The sequence below is a fragment of the Uloborus diversus genome, chromosome 2 (genome assembly GCF_026930045.1).
Source record: "Uloborus diversus isolate 005 chromosome 2, Udiv.v.3.1, whole genome shotgun sequence".
Classification (NCBI taxonomy): Eukaryota; Metazoa; Arthropoda; class Arachnida; order Araneae; family Uloboridae; genus Uloborus; species Uloborus diversus.
Window position 1 is genome coordinate 19,039,786 of NC_072732.1, and position 23,931 is coordinate 19,063,716.

The following is a 23,931-nucleotide window of genomic DNA, read 5'->3' on the forward strand; positions in this document are numbered from 1 at the left end:
GGTAGTGGTGATGGTATTTCTCTTTTTATTTTGGATTCTTCTCTTAGTACTCCCTTTTGGGAAATCGAGAAGGTCTTTGACTAATCGAATCCTGGAGGGGAAGTTTAAGTTTAAGCCAATACCATTGGCATGTTGTGTTTCAACAGTTTTCTCCTTGTCCTTCTAATAATTTCCGCATATTGAACCATTTCGTTTTTCAGAACCTATCATGTAAACAGATATTTTGAGATAGAATTGGATGCTCTTCCGTTCTGTTCTACCTCGTAAAGAGGATCGAGCTTCAGCGTTGACAGTTTTACCGAATATCTACTGTGGAATCTCTTTCGTGCAAGAAAGCACATCAAGCTATAACAACAATGAAAGGGTTTTAATCAAAATAAATTTACCAATTCTAATTACCGTTAGAAGATAATTATTTACATAGAAATCGCGGTATTATGCTGCTCGACTTAGTTTGAATGGATCATCGAGCAGTTTCAAAACACACGTTACAACCAATTACAGCCCAAGTCACATCCAATAGCGTATCCCACTACCGGAACTCCTTTTAGCTGTAGTAGACAACTGTTCCTCTCGTTTGCTTACATCCTACAAAATCATTCTAACTACTTTCCAAGAAGTTTCCAGCGCAGTTAGTTAAAAATATAGCGGTATACCCTTCTGTCTCAACTTCCCTTCTAGTAGGCTAAAGTTACGGGACGCGTTTTCTGTTGAATGTACACTGTGTAATTAAAATCATTTCGCGGGGTCCGAAAATCATTTTTCGGGGAACGAACATTAGCAGCACCAGTTTGAGACTACCAGTTTATATTATAGTGCAACATGCTAATTTATCATCTTCCCTATTTTGTTCTGTAGCAGTTTGATACTGGGCATTTCTGCGAAGCGTATTGATAGTTTGTACACGAATGGGCTCATTAATGACTGGCCTTGACACTTGTTGATTCCTTTCAAGTGATTGGAAGATAGGCAGTTCAGGTTGTGTAGTCCTTACAGGTGAAGACTGATTGAAGAAGCTTGGTTGGTAAGATGGGAAAAGGTTGGTTTCAATCCCTTGCTCTGCGAATATTTGGCTTAGCGGCTTCATCCATATTTGGATCGAGACTTTAGTTTTGAGCTGACTGGCATATCCATAACGTTCTATACAGTAATTTTCATTGCTGTATTCAAAGTGTGCAACTGGCCCGAAGACTGTCATCATGCCGTATTGATGTGCCACATTTTGTACCATCTTCAGGAAGCCTCCAGCAGCGTTGTCGATGTACAGTAGAAATGCTCCGGGTTGCATGCAGTTGAAAATTTCCTGTGTGAAAACATAAAATATTACCAATAAACTTTATTTATGAACAGCTTTGAAAACGTTGTGTTTCGCTTTTACAGAAGCAAATTTCATCTTCTTGGATCCCAGGATTAAACAAAGTTTAAGATTTTCATGTATCTGATAGCTCTACATCTCACGGCTATCCCGAGACACAATTTTCACCAATCCAACCTTTTTTGACCTTTTTTTTTCGTCGCCTCAGATCAACAGTAAGATATCTAATCCCAGAAATAGCACTAAGATATCTTATTGTCGCTCTGAGGTGACGATATGTTATTTATGTAGCCAGTTATATTTTTATGCATAAAAAATGACCATACTCTACCGTAAAGCTTATGATCCTTAAGGGATCGTTAAACCACATCTTCCAATGGTTCAGCTCATTGTTTCGTACATGTGTGTGTGTAACGTAGAGGCAAACTAAAGGTAGTTATCAAAATAATGGAAACACTTGGGAAAAAAATTTTGGAATCGCTACTCTGCCGTAAATGTTCTGTTTATAAAGGAGCCCTTCTAACTATAATCACTCACACTGGTGAATCCAGATCGCGATTGAGTTTTTTGGTCACTTTTGCTGCTGTTCACTTTTAAGACAATACAATCCACTTCAGCACCCGTCGGTTTCCTTTCGTGAGCTTCTCTTTCCTTCCACTGTTTTGCTTAGCCAAGCTTGTCTTACCGCGATGTGTGTATGCTAGCATGATTTTAGATACTGTACCTCTAGAAACGCCAAAAAATTCAGATGTTTCAGTTACATTTGCTCCAGCTAGACGCGCTCCAACAATTTTGCCTCTTTAAAAATTTGAGAGGTCCGACATTTCACGTGCTTGAAAAAAATCAAAGACTTCCAGAACTTCAATTAAGTCACCACATACAACCAGAATACATTCATTGCTCTTTATAAAAAAAATCAGACACCTAGTTTTATTCTTTATTGCTTACGAAGCGCATTCAAAAATGTCACTTTTATTCACAGGTGTTTCCATTATTTTGATAACTAACTACCTGTATAAGTAAAACATGTTGAAAGAAACGGCTCAGAAATGCGTGCGACAACGTATTTTATTAAACACTCGTTTCTATGTGGTATTTGATTGTTCAACAAAAATAAATTAATTTTTAGAGGATCTCGAGGGGAAGCAATCGGCGAATTTTCCTAAAACGTATATTTTACAAAAAGAAACACATTTAAAGACAAGAAAATGTGTTTGAAATTAAAAAAAATGTGAAAGTGCTCTGATAATTTCAAACTGTCCCTTTCCAAAACAAGCACAGAACAATAGAATTTGTACCTCGATTTCATTCTTTTCATCATCGATAGCTCAAAATAATGATGATAAAAATCTATTATTTATCTTTTATTGTTATGATTAGAGATAAGTTACTCAAGATCTAATCTCATTATTACTTTCCCTTTTTATGTTTACAAAACAAATTTTTAATTTTAATTAAGATTTTTCCCATTTGTAAATAAACTCTTTGTAATTGATAACTAACTAATAAACTAATTTGTAAAACTTTCCCTTTTTATGTTTACAAAACAAATTTTTAATTTTAATTAAGATTTTTCCCATTTGTAAATAAACTAAATTTGGTAAAAACGTTTAGTAGAAATACATTTTGGTGCTTGTTTTCTTGTTTACATTCTACCTTGGCGAAAAGAAAACTAAATAGTTGACGTCGTCGCCATGCTTGCGCCTCATTTTGCATTCAAATGGAATTTTTAATTACTTGATCTATTTATTTGGTGAATTGTTTTGCACTTTGTTGGAGTTTTTAAATCCTTTTAATTCAATTAACGGATTATTTCACATTTTAATGGAACTTTAATACTATTTATTGTTTTGCTTTATTCACTTAGAGGATTTTTTTTTTTTTTTTACATTTTAATGGAACTTTTAACATCGTTTAATTCAGTTGGCGGATTATTCTATATTTCAATGGAACTTTTAATGCCGCTTGTTTTATTGACATGGCAGATTATTACATACATTCTATTGGAACTTTTAACTGTTTTTAATGACCTAATTTAGTCATTTTGACGGATTTACACGTTTTTAGAACTTTAAATATTATTTATTGGCATGTTCTATTTAAAAGTTACTTAAAAAATACAAAATAGTGTATGGTGTCGTCAAAATAGGTCGTTTCTAGATATCTGTGAGCGAACGTGTAGTACTGAGGTTGCTATACAGTTCAAGAATGTCATCAAATGTCGATAAACGCAATACGTCGCCAATGTAAATCTGTTCTACATCCCAGACCCAAGTTTTATGACAGCAAAACAAAGAGCGGGACTTCTTAGAGCAATATTACAAACACCGGAGCTTTATTTTCAACAAAAAAAAAAGCTTTTTGTAGAAAAAATGGTTTGTGTCCTCTGCACTGTTTTACTCCACAATCATTTTCTCTTTTCCTAAAATCTATTCTTTTAAAAGGTGAGATTACTAATGCACTTAGAACTAACTCATTTAGTTTAAGTTCGACAACCTGCGGTGATCATCTTTAAGTTCTTATAGGGGCAGTGAACGTGTTAATTATGTTTCAAAAGCGATAATAGCAAACAACATCAAATTTACTCACCAGAACCATGTGTCTCGTCCTGCAACAAGCTGCAGCAGATATAAACTTCACCATGCTTACGAAGTCGGATTCCATTATTGCGTGCTTGACACTTGGACTAAATGCTTCAAGCAAATTCGCCTGGACATACTCATATTTAAAATTCTCTGGCAACACGGCGTCTTCGATGTCTCCATAGCAACCTGTCTGAAGTTCGTTGATGACAGAAGCAAACACGTATTCCCACTGTTCCAAATAATCTACGATTCGAACGCTGCAATAAGAAAAATTAAACCATTGGTAGAACACGTCAAGTATGGCAACTACATCTGTTCCAGGACCTCCGCCTAAACTGCATATGCTGATGTTCTCCTTGGTGCCCAGAAAAGCCATCAGGACATCGCAAGCTGGAACGGCAACGTGTAGAAGAAAGTGCACCATGCTGGTGTAGCACACGGCGTACTTATGCAAATAAGCGCACCTGTGCGCTGCATCGTCGTAGTTGGCGATGACCACTTCTTGCGAATTCTGCCAATTTTTGCGCGGGAGATATGCGTTTTTCATGTTTTGGATGGCTGCCTGGACAGCCTCATCTTTGACAGCAAATCGAGACTTCTGCTTGTGCAAAACGCGGTCGTATAGGAGCAACATGTGCGAAGGAAAGTCCTCCATTATTAGCGCCTGAAGTAACTCCGTACGAAATATGATTTTGGAATGATTACGCTGGTAAGTGCAGAGATACCTACGCTTCTCTAATCAATTAAAATTTGCTAGTCAGATTTGCTTCTTCAATTGTCTGCTAATCGGTATTTCGTTATCTTGCTAGTATCTGTAGTATTGTGAGATAATTTAAAAAGGGGAAACATTTTTCGTTTTGATTCTCTTTGAAGCGATAGGTAATTTTTATCTGCTTTTCTCATTTTAATTCAAGTTTAAGTTTATTCAGGGACTGATTAACGGCAGGGCATTCGGGGCCCGGGCCCGGGGCACCAAAGGAAAGGGGGCACCAAATTTCTGTCATCAAATTTCCTTTTTTAGGGACCAGTGTTCCGGGCCTCTAACTAAAGGGAACAAAACATTTTTGTCATTTGATAATTTTTTTATTAAAAGAAAGCATATTATCCAATTGTTGTGGAGAATGATCATTTTCACTATTGAAGAAGTTCTCTAAGTATCCTTTGCGTACTCTCGTTTCTGATAGTAAATTATCTTCATTAGCTCTATTATCAATAGAAGGAAGTTTGACCTAAAACTTGATTATGAGGACATTATAGATGAATTTACTACAAGAAAACAAAGGAGAAAATATATAAAGAATCATTGATTCGCGGAAAGCACATTATGATTTACCTTTACCATTTGTATCATAGTTTTTCCATCTGCGACTGTAAAAAATTTTCTTACATGAAAACCATAAATTTATGTTAGATTTATATTAAATGATTTCTTTGCAAAACATCTTAATTATTAACTTTTTTCGTATGAAATCGATATTTTAAAGTTTTCTTTCTATCAAAATAATATCCAATACTTACCTTCAAATTTTTGTATGGGGGGGGCACCATATTTGTCAGTGCTCGGGGCACCCAGGTGTGCAAATCGGTCCCTGAGTTTATTCACTAAGTATGTTCTTTTTTAACTCCCCTGTCTTACTGTCTTAGGTTCATAGGAAGTTTTGCAGGTAGATGTGTTTGTAGAGAGAGGGTGAACTCAATGTACTTAAGCTGAAACTTACCTTATCCAAGGTTGATAAACACTTATGGAATCTGCTTCCCTTGACTTGTGATTAAATTTCGCCACCATTTTTCATCAAAGTAGACATAACTATAGTCTATGTTACGAGAATCGGCGCGTCAAGGCCAAATACAGTAGGGTCTCTGTTTAACGACGCTCTATTTAACGACTTTCTCTATTTAAAGACGGCTTTTCACTGTCCCAAGTGATCCCCTATAGTGTTAAAAGCATTCTTTTTAAAGATGATTTCTACTTAAGGACGATTTTTTGGGGTCCCTTGAAAGTCGTTAAACAGAGAGCCAACTGTAACTTCCCTCTTTTTCCGTTTCTAGTTGTCATGGTTCCCACGTTGCTTCTGGAACACATCCATCCATCCACTATAATATTAAAATCTGTTCGCGTCCGTCTGTCTGTCTGTCTGAAGATCGATCCTCTCGAGAACCGCTGCGAATCGAGAGTCAAACGAGATACCGATCAATTCGAAATTTTCCAAAGAAAACAGTAGGACCAATCTCGTAATTGTGCGACTTTAATTAGCGGAGATATTAATTAAAACGTTAATTAACATAACGTTATTCAGGAATTTTTGTTTCTTTCCTGTTGCCATTTTGCATAAGCGTGAGCAAGTCAAATTCTAATAATTGTTTTAAAAGAGATTTTTTTGGCTGCTGTCCAAATCTTAAAACAACGTTTCCATGTAGAATTTCATTTTAAATTTGTTTAAAATTGGTTGCTGAATTCGGACATAGCCTTTATTTTATCGTCTGTCCTTTTTTATTTTTTACTTTCAACGTTCTTAACTCTTTTCAGCATATGAAAGTTGTTTCTTTAGCTATGTTTATTGAGTGTAGTGTAAGTTTTTCATTCACCGGCCTCATATTGTGCGACTAATTATGTTTATTTCTTTGGACTTTTTCCCATCACATGGGTGAGTTTTCGAATTGTAATAACTCTCTTTTTCCTTCCTGTTTCTATTATTGAAATACAGTTCGTATCGTTAAATGAACATGTTAAATTAAGATTGTTTGGATTTCTTTACGTGAGACAGAGTTGAACAAAAAAGATTGTTTTTAAGGATTGTAACTAAAGCTTAATTAGAATCTGATGACTTGGTATTAAATTAATGCTTATTGGTAGTTATTTAGTCTTGGTGCTTAAGTTTCACGTAATCAACCAAAAAGTGTGTGTCATTTTATGTAAAAAGCTGATTGTAATTGTACATAAATATTTCAGATATAGTCTATCAGATGTAATTCATTTTAACGTGAGCACAGATTATAATTAATAATGCATTTATTTTCATCTTTTGTGCCAATTGAAAATACTCATAATTTGTATCATTGATAACTATGATTTACGTTAAAGAGATTTTTGCCAAAAATATGCTCTATGGATGTTTTGCAAACCTTGCATTACGCGTATTTATTTACTCCTTAGCGCTTACGAAACTGATGTCAGAGTAATACAAAAACATCAATTGGACATCTCTTTCATTTTTTAAGTAGCCCGTGCAACGCCGGGCACGCAGCAAGTAACATAAGAAAAAGCAACGTGGCGGTAAAGTTCATAGTGCCGTAACCATGGCAACCAGAACAGGAAAAAAATTAAAGTGGGAAAGTTAGTTGATCTTGACACGCCTTTTTTTCTCGTTAAACAAACTGTAGTTAAGTCTACCTAAGTATAGAGCTAGTTAAAGCCACTTAGAATTACGTCCGTGCGATTTTCAGCCAAAAGTTACTTTTACGAGTGTCCATAGAATTAGAAACAATATCTATTCCTTTATTTATCGGGGTGTCTAATGAAAAAATGATTTTGGTACGGTAGACTTCAAAATGCCTATAAAAGTTTGCCTCTATATTAAGCACTTTTTAACTGCGCATATTTTTACAATATAATTTTATTTGAAAATCAAATTCGATTCATTCTTCCGGATTGATCTTTTGTAATACATTATTTATATGCCATAAATATAGGTCCAGAAATTTTGAAGGGTGCAAACAGAAATGCTGCATTTTTCAACCTAATATTATTAATCAACGTAACAATTGGATGAATGAAAATGGTAATCATAAAGATTCTTAGGAATTACATAGTTCATGTATAGGTGAAATTGTTATTGTTTTACTATTACTTTGCGTTTGAAGTTAGCATGCTGCAATGCATGAAACCGAGATTAAGGAGTCAAAATTTAGGAAATACAAAAAAATAACGTTCTGGACGAAATCCAGAGCAGGAATCAAAAGTGATGAATTTCGTATGGAAAATAAAACAGCGGAGAATTAAAAATTTCTTACGAAAAAAAGGTAACATAAAAACATGATTTTTAAACTCAATTCCTACTTAGGTCAACAAAAATGTTTTTTAATTTCGTTACATTTTACTAAATAATTACAATTGAAAAAATATTTCTATGGTACATATGACAAAATCATAATATTACGTGGCAAAATAAATATTAAATTTCATTAATGAATTAATATTTGAAAAATGTGTATTAACATCAAGCGTCATCCACTTCAAGTTTCAAAAAAAATTTTGAACTGAATAAAATGAAATTGAATTTGATGAATAAAAAGTAGGGTCTCACGGGGAAATTATGGGTCACTCTTTATCCGGGGTAAATAACGGTCACCAACTTTTTACTGTTAAAAAATGTTTTTGCAAAAAAAAAACTAAATTATGCTAAGTCATCCTTATACATTCAATTTTCCTATACTAAGGTCAAAAAACAATGCAACCGTGAAGTAAATTAGAGAAAAAAAAAAGAGTTTTCACACTTCTATAAAAATTATCTTCAAAAAAGATTGCCTGGGAAAATCATGTTTTTTTTTTTTTTTTTTTTTCTCCCAAGATTCGTGTCGGTGAAACACTGTTGAAGGAATAATTTTGTTGGTGCTGTTTTTCAATAGCAAATGGTCTAAGCTTTTCATACCTACATACATTTTTTATTCTTTTTTAAAAAAGTCAGCACAAAAGTATGCTGATTTATACCCCAGTTTAGTGGGGTAATTCTGGGTCACCGGGGTAATTCTAGGTCAGTATATTTTCTGATATTTTAATGTTTTTCTTATTTATTTCTATGTAAATAATATAAGTATTAACTTCAAATTATCCTTTTCTGTGCCAAACTCCCTCTTAAATAGAAATTTTAATGCTCCAAGTGCAATATTAGATATTTTATCATCTTCAATTGCTACTGATAGCCCAGTCAATGAAGGTAAAAAAATAGGCTTTGTCGCAACTAATTTAGGGAAAGCTGAATTTTTGCAGGATGTTAGCAAATAAAGTATACACTAAAAAAACACAAAGTCCCGACCCCCACCCCTCTTGCTTTCTCCCCCACCCCCCTCCGAAACATTGCAAGAGCAGTACTATGATTATACGTTTTTCATGTCGCAACTAATTAGGGGAAAGCTGAATTTTGGCAGGATGTTTGTACATAAGGTACACACTAAAAAGTCAAAAAGTCCCAACCCCCACCTCTCTTGCTTTCTCCCCCACCTCCCCTCCGAAACATTGCAAGAGCAGTACTATGATTATACGTTTTTCATGTCGCAACTAATTAGGGGAAAGCTGAATTTTGGCAGAATGTTAGTACATAAAGTATACACTAAAAAGCCACAAAGTCCCAACCCCCACCCCTCTTGCTTTCCCCCCACCCCCTCCGAAACATTGCAATAGCAGTACTATGATTATATGCTTTTTGTGTCGCAACTAATTAGGGGAAAGCTGAATTTTGGCAGGACGTTAGTAAATAAAGGAAACACCAAAAAAAAAACACACAGTCCCGACCCCTACCCCTCTTACTCCCCCCCCCCCACTCTCTCCGAAACATTTAGACCATCAAGAGTAGTACTATAATAATTAGCTGCGAAAAGAAAAGCGAATAAAGAGAAAGCTCAATTTTTGCACGATGTTAGTACATAATATGTACACTAAAGCCTAGACAGTCTCGACCTCAACCCCTCTTGCTGCTCCCCCCCCCCCTTCCGAAACACTGCACACTGATCAGTTCAGTACTATGATTATACGCGTTTAGCTTTAAAATTTATGATGTTACCGGGGTGTTCCTTTTTTTATTTCATTCCTAACAATATTATAAACCAGTGGTGTCCAACCTAAGGCTCAGGTGCCGTATCCGGCCTGGGAAGCTGATCCGTGTTACCCGTTGTTTTGTGAAATGTTGCAACTCGAAGAGCACGATTAATGACAATGTTACAAATTGTGAGCCAAATATTTAGAAATTGGTTTCTGAAAACATTGTTGGGGACCACTGTTATACACAAATTATGAAACATACACATTTTATGTAGATAGCTCAGTTTCACCATTTTACCAACTTAATCATATGCAGAACTCTCACAACAAAAACCAAAAAGTAACTTCAAAAAATTAATAGCTTTTTTATCATTACGTCTTGGAAAGAAATATTTGAACAAAATTTATAGATAATAATATGATAATAGTCATTTTCTTGAAATGGATCAACAATGTAATAAGGGGCCATCTTCTAATATTTCGTTGGTTTGGTCCGAAATATTGTTACACATTAATTCCAAAGAGGAACAAAGATAAGTTTTTAGTGCCAATCGTTTAAAGTTTAACGCTTGTTTATAGTTTTTTTTTAGTATGGAGCATTTTTATGAAAAAAATAATGTGAAGTTTTGTGATGGTAACTCTCTTACTATTTCTGAAATACCTACATTTACACTAAAAAGAATGAAATAAAAAAATTTTGAAAAAAAAAAAAAAAAAATAGAACCGACTTCAAAATTGCTCTAAAAAATGAAAAATAATTTTATTCTTTAAACACCATCGATAATGCTTTTAAACATAATTTTTGAAGTTGGCGCAAAAACGATCGATACAATCATTCACAGCCATAACTCAACTACAACTATAAATTTAACCAGGCCCAGTTTCTTCCCTATCACATAAATTATGCATTGATGACAACATATTTCAATAACGATATAAATGTTTCGTTCGTAACTTTGGATGCGTTTCTGAAAAAAATATGAACAAAGCATGGTTACACTGGATTTTACGTTTTGTTTTCGCGCCAAAAAATTATGCTTAAAAGCATAATCGATGGTGTTTAAAGAATAAAATTATTTTTCACTTTTTAGAGCAATTTTGAAGTCGGTTCTATTTTTTTTTTTTTTTTTTTTCAAAATTTTTTGTTTTATTTACTTATTTATTTATTGTGCTTTCTTAATCGTATATACACTTGTTCTATAATTAAGTTAAGTTTTGTTGTGCAAAAATTCAAAACATTTTTACTGTATTATATATATTTTCACTGTTTGAAGAAAGTATTATGCACCAATATAGCTAAGTTTTTGAGGAAGTACAATTTTTACCTTATGTGTCCGTCATTTTAGTTTTTTTTTTTTTTTTTTTTTTTTTTTTTTGCGGTTTATTCGCGATTTTTATTATCCGCGGCACTTGTGCCATCCAATGGGGTGGTTTCCTTCAGTCAAAAGTACTACTTTTAGTCACTGAAATTGATAGAATGAGTAAAAAAAAAAAAAACATGGACCCAGAAAATACTTTCATTTTCCCAACAGTTATTTTTTAATAATTTTTTTAAAATGTCCGATTTTGAAAACAAGGCGTGGTCTTGATGACGTCACAAATGATGCATTTTGTCGCATCTTTCTACCACGGTTCCACGTTATGATAATCAACAAGCGAATTAAAATTGCGCTCTACGCTTGCTATCAACCTATCGTTGCCAATACACGTGAGTAAAGATGTGATTTAAATATTTTGTTCTGTGATATTGGCAACACAGAATGGCATTTCATCATTTGTGATGTCACACGACAGAAGCGTAAACATTGAAAGCGCACCGATTTCAGTATTTTTTTTAAAATATTAAACTTAAACAAAGTATATAAAAAATGGTCAGATCCTTTTTTTTTAAAACATGCTCTTTCAGAAAAAAAAAATACACTTTTAAAATTTTGGTAACGACCCCATTCCTCGGATAATAGAGAGTTTATTGTATAAACGGAAATCAACACCGCAACGTAAGTGAAAACAATATTTTCCCCTTAAGTGTGAAAAAAAAAAAATTGATTCCTAACATTTTTAATATCTAACCGTTGATTTAGTACAAGAATATGCAAATATAATACCATCATAATTTTCCCCTGATGCGTCGGCAACCCCCCCCCCCCGCCACTCAATCAGTTACTGCGGCAACTCCGTTTTATCAGAGCGTTTTAGAAACAACCAAAATAGAATAAAATCATGTATATTTTCGGAAGATTCCTATTTTCAAGTACTACCTGCCACAATCTGTTGCTAATAAACCGGTTCAGATTCCTTTTTTCCTTATCACCGATGAGGCTTTGACCCTGAGTAATCAGGGCCTTTTGTTTCAGACGATAATTCCAACATGTTTCTCCCTTCTTTCCCACAGCGGTGATAAAAGTGAAGAGACCCCTATGTTGTCACGTGGTTTGTTGATTGGTCGGTGTATGGCCAGCTGTTGGCTGCTGTTTGTGGAGGTGGAGGCAGGATAAAACATCCTTTGATTGATCAACCACTTGTCGAACATTCCAAACGTGTCAGCATGAGGGTCGGATTCATCGGCGCTGGAAAAATGGCCCAGGCATTGGCTAGGGGGATTATAGCTGGAGGTAGGTGGTGTTTTAATTAAAAGGATCAAAATTAAGTACTCAAAAAAGCAAGGAGAAAAAAAAAGAAAAATTAATTTGAATTTTGACATCTTGAATTCAAATTTTGTTTTTCGCAATCACGAGTGTGTGTATGTAGGCGTGTGTGTTTGTGTGTGGGGGTATGTGTGTTTGTGTGTAAGGGTATGTGTATGTGTGTGTAGGCATGTGTGTTTGTGTCTCTGTGCTAGCATAAGTGTGTGGATAGTTGTATGTATGAATGTGTGTGGGGGCGGGGTAGTGTATGTGGGCATATGTGTTTGTGTCTGTGTACAGGCATGAATGTGTGGGTAGTTGTGTGTATGTGTTTGCGCGTGTGCATGTGTTTGTGTATGTGTCTAGGTATATGTGTTTGGGTGTGTATGTGTGCGTGTGTGTGTATGTGAAGGTGTCTATATGTATGCGTGTGTTTATGTGTTTGTGTGTGTGTATCTGTTTGTGTGTGAGTATGTGTTTATGTGTGCGTGTATGTATAAGTGTGTGTGTTTAGTATATGGACGCAATCCTTTTGCTATAGGAGCAGCATCGTGAGGAGCCGGTCGACGGTGATGGTGCGGAGGGTGGCGGTGGGAAAATAAAATCATAGGACGGCCAAAAACAGTCAAATGAAAGCAATAAGCAATCGTGATTGCTCAAAAACTTTTTCGCTCCTGAGTAGTAACAAGTAGGCTCTCCCAAATGGGGTGTAGTAGAAACTTCTTGACGAAAAGTCCTTTCCCAAAATAAAAACTAAACATTCAGCTCTCAATCAGATCGAATAAGAAGCTCTTTTTTTAGCAATTGTAATTTTTCAAATAAATTAGAATAGTTTATTCCTTTTCACTTGCAATATAAGTGATTTTTTTTTTTAAATTTATTTATTTAAAAGTCCATTCTTGATTTCACAGTCGGAAATTAAAATACAGCGAAATCCTTTCCAGAATTGCTAATTTTAACATGTGATCTTCACCAGTTTCAGTAAAAGAAATATATAGCTTTCTTTTTTACTTCCTTTTACAAAAGAGGAAGTATTGTATTCGCGAAAAAAATTTCACTCAAAAATCGGCCTTAATTTCCATTTTTCTCACCCCCAAATGAATGTTGAGTTTTTTTTTTCGACCCGATCACACTTGGATATATTCCTAGTAACGTTCAGACACCCGAAATATCCATTTTGACGACCCCCGAGTTAATTACAACGAAATTTCTCGTGACGTCCGTATGTACGTATGTAAGTGCGTATGTGTGTATGTGTGTATGTATCTCGTATAACTCAAAAACGGTATGTCCTAGAAAGTTGATATTTGGTACGTAGACTACTAGTGGGGTCTAGTTGTGCACCTTCGCTTTTGGTTGCATTCGGATGTTCCTAAGGGGTCTTTTGTCCCTTTTTAGGGGGAAATCATTAATAATTTCGATGTAAACTCAAGTTGTGTTATAATTTGTTGGACACGTGGCGATATATCGCCAGTCTTTTGGTCGCCAAATTTTGTCGCCAACTTGGCGACAAATTTGGCGATTTTTATTCTTTTTTTTTTAAATTTGGTTTTATTTTGTTCAGTGTTGGTGATATTTAGAGAGTAAGCAGTTGAATCACATTAAAATTGCCAATAATGGGGAAATAACATTAAATTGGAGTAAAAGGAAGTCATGTGATGCACACATCAGCTCGTTTTATAACGTAATTGTTATCTACTATTCAATAACATGTTCGAAGTTGAATTTGTGCAACATAATCGAGAACTATTTAAAGTATAGGAGTGGCTTATTTTGTAAAAAACATTATTCTGACAAAATTTCCAAAAAAAAAAAAAAAAAAGCATTAACATGACAGTTAATCAATCATCATCATATAAGGCTGTGTAGTCGGAGTTGGACTGATTTTGGATAATGGAGGCGAAGGCGGGAGTTTTACCATTTCAGAAGGCCATTTATTGAGATGAATAATGATTTTAACTGCGGGTCACCCACGTCAATAATTTTGAGAACATTAATGCATGAAAAAAACCTCTCCACAGGGTTTTATTTTCCTTGAGCAATCGTGATTGCTTATTGTTTTCACTTGACTACTGAATGATGTCCTATATCCTTTTTAATTTCCGCCGGCCTCCGTACGCGGGCGCTCTTTCTTGACTTTGACTCCTCCGGCTATTCGCAAAAGTCACCCGGAATCGACTTTATTTATGCCCGATCCTCTCGACTTAACAAAATCCTCTTTAGACAAAAAAGAGCACCCAGCACACAACATCCAGAATCCAGTGCACAACATGCAGCATCAGCCCCCGGCATTCATTCATTTGAATTTTGACATCCTGAATTCCAATGGCGTGGTTTCCTTCAGTCAAAAGTACTACTTTTAGTCATTGAAATGAATAGAATGAGCAAAAAGAATTACGTGGACCCAGAAAATACTTTCATTTTCCCAACAGTTTTTTTTTTATATTAATTTTCTTAAATGTCCGATTTTTCAAACAAGACGTGGCCTTTATGACGTCACAAATGATGCAATTTGGCGCATCTTTCTACTATGTTTCCACGTTATGATATTCAAGCAGGGTCATTCCATAGAAATGTCAACCTCAACTTCAGAATTTTTTTTTTCCACAAAGCCTTAATTGTGACCTATCATTTCATTCAGCATACTTTCTAGTACATAAATCCAATAACAGTTTGCAAAAATTTTATTCGGTGTTTTTCTTCTGGCTCAAAACGTGCGAGGTTGTAGAAAAGGCTTAGCATGTGCAAAAAATATGTGTCTACGTTTTCTTGTGTAATGTAAAAATTTTTGCAAATTTTTAAAAGAACTATGTTTATTCTAAATGAATAGATGTTGGCCCAATAGAATTGACTGTTCTTTTTGCATGCATTATAAGATAAGTCTTTTAATTAGTTTGGTTATTTCACTGAAAATATTTACGTTACGTTAGTCACGAAAATGTACAATTTTCTGCTTAAAAACTAAACCAGATGATTGAACCAAACAGCACTTTTTATTTTCTTACACCTGTGTCAAATCTACTTAAAAAGTGCAAAATATTCATTTTATTATCAGTAGATGTAAAATAAATAGTGTGACTAACGTAACATTTGAGCTGTGACTAACGTAACATTTTAAAAATGACTGCTATTTAAAATTTATTTAATTTAATGTAAATTTTCGTGAACAATTTTGAATATGTAGGCATTCTATATTGATTAAAAAATAAAGGGTGAAAAATACCAGTAATATTACATTGTAGACCTTCTGTTTACTTAGAAAAATACTTTTTTAAAGGTCTTTATGAAGATATTTCCAATTTAAAGAATTATTTAAAAAGAAAAACAGTGAGTAAAGCAAAATGAGTACTCTGCTGAATGTCCATTCAACACAAGAATCCAAGCTTAGGAATTAAGATAATAGAAAGACAGTCTTAACAAAGAAGAACGTCTCTATTTTTTAGAAAATACATCTCCACCTATTATTAAAATGAAGTAACGGCTGCTCGTTGGAAAACATTTTGAAGATGTTACATGATACAGGACAATAGGCGCTGCTGTCATATATTTCAGAAAATGCAAGAATGATCATTTAGAAATTCAAACATTTGCTGAGAATTAAAATGCATTCTGATAAAACGTTCGAATATTTTTTTTCAATATTACATTTTAATTCAAAAGGATGCACAACACTATTCGTTCGATGAATCAGTAAACCTTAAAAAATAATATGCCATTGAAAAGTACTACGGAGTTTCTTATAACGATAACTAGTATATCAGCAGAATACTAGAATTCAGTGAAACTACCAACTTGCAAAAAGTTAATTTTTTAAAAGAGATATATTTAGGATTTAATTAGACCAAGAATGATGTTATTCAGTTTGTAAAAGCAGTTTTTTTTTTCCGCACATTCAAATTGAATTAATTGAACTTAATCCTTCCATTCAATGTCTTACACTAATATAGCAAAAAAAGTAAAGAAAAAACCATAATACAACACAAAGAAGGTTCCTAAAAAGTGTAAAAGTAATATAAGAGCAAGAAATTAATTATAAAAAGTTTTTTATATGCATTCATTGCTTGTTATTCGATGGTTACGTTAGTCACGTTACGTTAGTCACACACAGTTTTTCGGAAAAGTACCATTTGGGGCCAAAAAAGATTCGTCTGTAACAAATCTGTAGTACGATTTTAAAAATAGATTGTTTACCTCTTACAAACATATCGGCCAACTTTAAATGTCTGCGTAAGTTTCAGAAAAAATTAGCTCGTAACATAAGCATTGTTTCTCAGGGTTGCAAAAATGTTACGTTAGTCACGATGCCTTTTTTGGTGAAAAAAAACCTGCTAGCGTTTATTTTGCTTCAAATTCTTGGTAGAAATAAAAAATAGTCACCTTGTAAATTTTAGATCTGCATATAAAACCAAAACACATTTATTTTTTTATTTTTACTCCCGGTGTAAGTAAAAAGAGTTTGAAAATCAGCTGCGAATGTTACGTTAGTCACTATGGAATGACCCAGCAGCGGATTAAAATTGCGCTCTACGCTTGCCATCAACCCTATCGTTGCCAATACACGTGAGTAAAGATGCGAATTAAATATTATGTTCTGTGAATGGCAACATTGAATGGCATTTCATCATTTGTGATGTCACACGACAGAAGTGTAAACAATGAAAGCGCAACGATTTAAGTATTTTTTTAAAAATATTAAACTTAAACAAATTATTTTAAAAATGGTCAGATCCTATGTTTTTAAGCATGCTCTTTCAGAAAAAAATCCTTTTAATATTTTGGAAACGACCCCATTATGTTTTTCACAATTGAGGCAGAGGGATGCAAGTGGAGTTTTGAGTAAAACATTTACAAGTTTTGAGTAAAACGCTTTTAAAAGTAACCTCCTAGGTTGGCTTTCATTGAAAAGTCTTTCTAAATCATGCTGTACAACAGCACCTACCAGGGCTACTAGTACAATCTCTTGCCCCAAGGCGGAAGAGAGGTTCACCTACCATCTGTACTGGTTATCTCCAAATTTTTAATTTTGCACCTTGCATCCCTTTGCTTCTCACTACCTCATTTGTGACTACGATAGGAGCATTTGTAGAAGCTAGAAACCCGACGAGTAGGGCCGTATCGCAATTCGCAATTTGAATTTTAGATGTCAAAATTCAAATGGATGCCAGGGACTGGATGCTAGTGTGTGGATGTTTTTGAGTAATCACGATTGCTTATTGCTTTCATTTGACTTGTTTTTGACGTTCCTATCATTTTTCCCACCGCCACCCTCCGCAGCATCACCGTCGAACCGGCGGCCTCACGATGCTGCACCTCTAGCGAAAACCGTCTCCAGGTTTCGTCCATATCCTACACTTATACGCATATATACACGCACCTACACACATATACATATATACACCTACACACACATACATACACCTACACACATACACATACACAAACACATACACACACAAACACACACACAACTACCCACACACTCATGCCTGCACACAGACACAAACACATATGCCTACACACACATGCAACTACCCCCCACCACACTCATGCCTGCACACAGACACAAACACACATGCCTACACACACACACATACCCCCCCCCCCACACACAAACACACACGCTTACATATACACACACACTCGTGATTGCGAAAAACATAATTTGAATTCAAGATGACAAAATTCAAATTAATTTTTTTTTAAATATATTTTTTTTAAAATATATATTTTTTAAAGATATCACGATTGCTAATTGTTTTCATTTGACCGTCCCTGATGTCCGGTTCCTTTTTCAACCCCACCACCCACTCTGCAGGGCGCAGCTCCCCTGGCCCTGAGCACTGTCCCCGGTAGCCGCTGCTCTTGGTGGCGCCCGTGTTCTAGTCACACACGCGCTCATACACACTCACACGCATACACACACGCCAACGTGCATACACACAAGTCTACGCACACACACAAGCCTACACATACACAAATATACACACGTAACCGCCCAAGAGGAGGGGACAGGAACCGTTTCTAGAAACAAAGCGAGTGGGGTAGTAACCAATGAGTAGGGTCTTCTTGCAACTCGTGATTGCTAAAAAACATAATTTGAATTCCAAATTTCAAGAATTCAAGTTTAATTTTGAAAATTCCGAAAGTTTTTGAGCAATTACGATTGCTTATTGTTCTCATTTGACTGTTTTGATGTGCTATCATTTTATTTTCCCCACCGCCACCCTCCGCACCATCACCGTCGACCGACTCCTCACGATGCTGCTCCTATAGCGAAATCAGTCTCCAGGTTGCGATCCATGTACTACACACGCGCGCATACATACACAACTACACACGCACACATACACAAACACATACACACATACACCTATACACATACACACACGCATACATACAGACACCTACAAATACACACACACAAAAACATACACTCATTTATACACACAACTACCCACACACTTATGCCAGCACCCAAACACACATGCCTACACACACATACACATACCCCCTACACACATCCCCCCCCCGACACACACAAACACACACGCCTACATACACACTCGTGATTGCGAAAAACATAATTTGAATTCAAGAGGTCAAAATTCATTTTTTTTATTTTATTTTATTTTTAATTTTCCAAAATTAATGCTCTAAACGTGTCAACTAAAGAAAACATTCAAATAATTACATCTTTTCAATTTAAAATTATTTTCTTTTGCCGAAGTCATGGGAGATAACTTTTCTTCCTCACTGCAGTCAATCATTCATGACTGCAACCAGGAACCAGCAGCTGTCAAGTGTGAAATAAAATATTTCTCTTTTGGCTAAGTCTTGTTTTAGTGGCCAATTACTGTTGATGTTTCACATTTCCACATCATGGTTGATTTTTTTGTATTTCGCTTCACGCCACCTGTTCCGTTGTCTACCCAGCTACGTCACATCTGCTCTAATGTCAACAAATACTGCAGAAGAGCGAGTCGCCGACGAGAAAATGAGTTGTACAAATAAAGGACAGTTTTATGTTTCGTAAATCGAATCTATTTTATGGAACATAAAACACAGAGATAGTATGATCTCAAATATTTTATATATTAAGTATCACATTGCGTATTTAACCTTTTATTTTTTAGCTGGGGCTGAGGAGATGGTGGGAAAAAGACCGACTTCGGCTCCAGGAATTTTGGAGCGTTTGACTCCGATTCCGATGTCGCAAGCACTCGCAGAGTTGCAGACTTGAGGGGAAAAGACCGACTCCAGGAATTTTGGAGTCTTTGACTCCGATTCCGATGCCGTAAGCACTCGCAGAGTTGCAGACTTGAGGGGAAAATGACCGACTCCAGGAATTTTGGAGCCGTTGACTCCGATTTCCGATGCCGCAAGCACTCACAGAGTTGCAGACTTGCGGGAAAATGACCGACTCCAGGAATTTTGGAGCCTTTGACTCCGATTCCGATGCCGCAAGCACTCACAGAGTTGCAGACTTGCGGGGAAAATGACCGACCCCAGCCATTTCGGAGCCGTTGACTCCGATTCCGAGGCCGCAAGCACTCACAGAGTTGCAGACTTGCGGGAAAATGACCGGACTCCAGGAATTTTGGAGCCGTTGACCTCCGATTCCGAGGCCGCAAGCACTCACAGAGTTGCAGGACCTTGCGGGGAAATGACCGACTCCAGGAATTTTGGAGCCTTTGACTCCGATTCCGATGCCGCAAGCACTCACAGAGTTGCAGACTTGCGGGAAAATGACCGACCCCAGCCATTTCGGAGCCGTTGACTCCGATTTCCGAGGCCGCAAGCACTCACAGAGTTGCAGACTTGCGGGAAAATGACCGACTCCAGGAATTTTGGAGCCTTTGACTCCGATTCCGATGCCGCAAACACTCACAGAGTTGCAGACTTGCGGGAAAATGACCGACCCCCAGCCATTTTGGAGCCGTGACTCCGATTCGAGGCCGCAAGCACTCACAGAGTTGCAGACTTGCGGGAAAATGACCGACTCAGGAATTTTGGAGCCTTTGACTCCGATTCCGATGCCGCAAGCACTCACAGAGTTGCAGACTTGCGGGAAAATGACCGACCCCAGCCCATTTCGGAGCCGTTGACTCCGATTCCGAGGCCGCAAGCACTCACAGAGTTGCAGACTTGCGGGAAAATGACCGACTCCAGGAATTTTTGGAGCCGTTGACTCCCGATTCCGAGGCCGCAAGCACTCACAGAGTTGCAGACTTGCGGGAAAATGACCGACTCCAGGAATTTTGGAGCCTTTGACTCCGATTCCGATGCCGCAAGCACTCACAGAGTTGCAGACCTTGCGGGAAAATGACCGACTCCAGCCCATTTCGGAGCCGTTGACTCCGATTCCGAGGCCGCAAGCACTCACAGAGGTTGCAGACTTGCGGGGAAAATGACCGACTCCAGGAATTTTGGAGCCTTTGACTCCGATTCCGATGCCGCAAGCACTCACAGAGTTGCAGACTTGCGGGAAAATGACCGACCCCAGCCATTTCGGAGCCGTTGACTCCGATTCCGAGGCCGCAAGCACTCACAGAGTTGCAGACTTGCGGGAAAATGACCGACTCCAGAATTTTGGAGCCGTTGACTCCGATTCCGAGGCCGCAAGCACTCACAGAGTTGCAGACTTGCGGGAAAATGACCGACTCCAGGAATTTTGGAGCCTTTGACTCCGATTCCGATGCCGCAAGCACTCACAGAGTTGCAGACTTGCGGGAAAATGACCGACCCCAGCCCATTTCGGAGCCGTTGACTCCGATTCCGAGGCCGCAAGCACTCACAGAGTTGCAGACTTGCGGGAAAATGACCGACTCCAGGAATTTTGGAGCCTTTGACTCCGATTCCGATGCCGCAAGCACTCACAGAGTTGCTGACTGTCGGGAAAATGACCGATTCCAGCCATTTTGGAGCCGTTGACCTCCGATTCCTAGGCCGCAAGCACTCACAGAGTTGCAGACTTGCGGGGAAAATGACCGACTCCAGGAATTTTGGAGCCTTTGACTCCGATTCCGATGCCGCAAGCACTCACAGAGTTGCAGACTTGCGGGAAAATGACCGACCCCAGCCATTTCGGAGCCGTTGACTCCGATTCCGAGGCCGCACGCACCTCACAGAGTTGCAGACTTGCGGGAAAATGACCGACTCCAGGAATTTTGGAGCCGTTGACCTCCGATTCCGAGGCCGCAAGCACTCACAAAGTTGCAGACTTGCGGGAAAATGACCGACTCCAGGAATTTTGGAGCCTTTGACCTCCGATTCCGATGCCGCAAGCACTCACAGAGTTGCAGACTTGCGGGAAAATGACCGACTCCAGCCATTTCGGAGCCGTTGACTCCGATTCCGAGGCCGCAAGCACTCACAGAGTTGCAGACTTGCGGGAAAATGACCGACTCCAGGAATTTTGGAGCCGTTGACCTCTGATTCCGAGGCCGCAAGCACTCACAGAGTTGCAGACTTGGAGGAAAATGACCGATTCCAGGAATTTTGGAGCCGTTGACTCCGATTCCGAGGCTGCAAGCACTCACAGAGTTGCAGACTTGCGGGGGAAAATGACCGATTCCAGGAATTTCGGAGCCGTTGACTCCGATTCCGAGGCCGCAAGCACTCACAGAGTTGCAGACTTGGAGGGAAAATGGCAGACCCCGACTATTGGAATTGTAAACCTCCGACTTTTAGACTCCGCGGCCCCTGTTTGTAGGGATTCCTCTTTCAGGGGCGTGCACATTGGGGCCCGAGCCTGATGGCAAGCGCGGATTCAAGGGAGGGTCAAAGGGTCAGCTGACCCCCCCCCCCCCCCCAGTGACAAAATTTTCTAGTGAATATTATTAAACTATTATTTTTTTGTCCGAAAACATAAAACATAAAATCAATGTTTTTTTTGAGCAATCACGATTGCTTATTGCTTTCATTTGACTGTTTTGATGTCCTTTGATTTTATTTTCCCACCGCAACCCTCCGCACCATCACCATCGACCGGCTATCCTCACGATGCTGCTCCTACAGCGAAAGTCGTCTCCAGGTTGCATCCATATTCTACACCACACCGCACACACACACAACTACACACACACGCACACACAAATACATACACCTATACACATACAAACACAGTCACACACAAACACATACACACAACTACCCACACATTCATGCCTGCACACAGACACAAACACATATGCCTACACAACACAGATACACATACCCCTATACACAAACACACATACCCCCCCCCCCACACACACACAAACACACACGCCTACATACACACACTCGTGATTGCGGAAAACATAATTTAAATTCAAGATTTCAAAATTCATTTTTTTTTTAATTCTGAAAGGTATTTCCTTATCAGCGCATATTAATTCAAAGGAATGCCTGGGTTCGTTTGCGGGACTATTGCTATTTTGAGATTTTAGTTCATTGTCAAAAGAATTAATCATGACTAATAAGCTTAACATCTTTTCAGAGCACTCTTCCACCTCAAACCACATATCGTGGGGTGGTGTTGTGTGGCGCTTTTCTAACTGTTTTATAGCTGTAATCTCATCTATTGAGAGCTTACGCTAACATGACCAGCTCAGTCCTGCCTAAAGAACTGTATGACTTAAGATGAAAATTTGAAGAAATATGATTCATGGCTAAGTTTGAGCCATTGAAAAATTTATGGGGAGAGAGGGTCGTAAATTGCAATAGTTCAGGTCCATTTGGGGGGGGGTGTATAGGGCTCCATTGCATGTGAGAGGTGCGCCACCACCCTCGAGCGCCCCTGCTTATCTGATAATTTTTCACGTTGGCCATTGAAACTTGACCCCCCTTGGCAAAAATTTCTGTATCCGCCCCTGCGGGAAGGGTGCACGAGATTTTTAAAATGAGGGGTGAAATATATAGGGACGTAGCGGTAAACCTTATGGAAAGTTCCACGTCAAAGCCATTTGTGACGTGCCCCAAAATTTCTGGGCACGCCCCCATGCCTACTTTCCCGTAAAAATAAAAAAATATACTCGTATAAGTAAAGCAGAAAATATTGCTTGATGTAGAAGTCTTTAACCTAAGTTCCACGGAGTCCTAGGGTTCCTTGATGTTCTAGAGGTTCCGCAAGTGATCACTATAAGCTTAAACAAAGTGCCAAAATTTTAGTATAATTTTATTTTTATAAAAGATCGAAGTCATAAAGGCGCAATTTTCTGGTTAAAAGAATCATAAATATTGTATTCGTTACTTTTCTTTCTTTTTCATAGAAGATATTAATGAACGCTCATAATGAGGGGGGAAGGGCACTCGAGGCCCTCTCTCGACATTTGTACTACCAAGATTTCAATAAATTTTGTCCATAGATTTCAAAACATTCGACATAAGTCTTGCTCGTTGTTTTAAATATTTATTAGAGAGGCTAATTTTCGTCGTCATAGTTTCAAATCGTCTGCGTTGCGTTCCTCCAAGGCTTAATTCAAGAAGATTTTACATTTAAAAAATTCTAAGTTTTTTGTGTAAAACAACGTTTTTTTTTCCAAGAAAAACACTTTTATAGATGAACTTAACTAGCGAAACTTCATCTAAATACAAAATTTCCCAGATTACTATTTCTTATCATTTAAAATTTATGAGAAATAAAAATACCATAACGGTATACGCCGTAAA

General features: G+C 37.5%; 1 protein-coding gene across 1 annotated transcript in view; it reads left to right on the forward strand.

Annotated features, from left to right (window-relative positions):
- Nucleotides 1–12,081: 12,081 nt before the first annotated feature.
- Nucleotides 12,082–23,931, forward strand: part of LOC129216891 (pyrroline-5-carboxylate reductase 2-like) — a 46,442-nt gene continuing 34,592 nt past the window's right edge. The window contains exon 1 of the mRNA XM_054851107.1: nucleotides 12,082–12,267. Within this exon, the coding sequence (XP_054707082.1) occupies nucleotides 12,201–12,267 (67 nt within the window). The 5' untranslated portion in view covers nucleotides 12,082–12,200. The remainder of the gene's footprint in view (nucleotides 12,268–23,931) is intronic.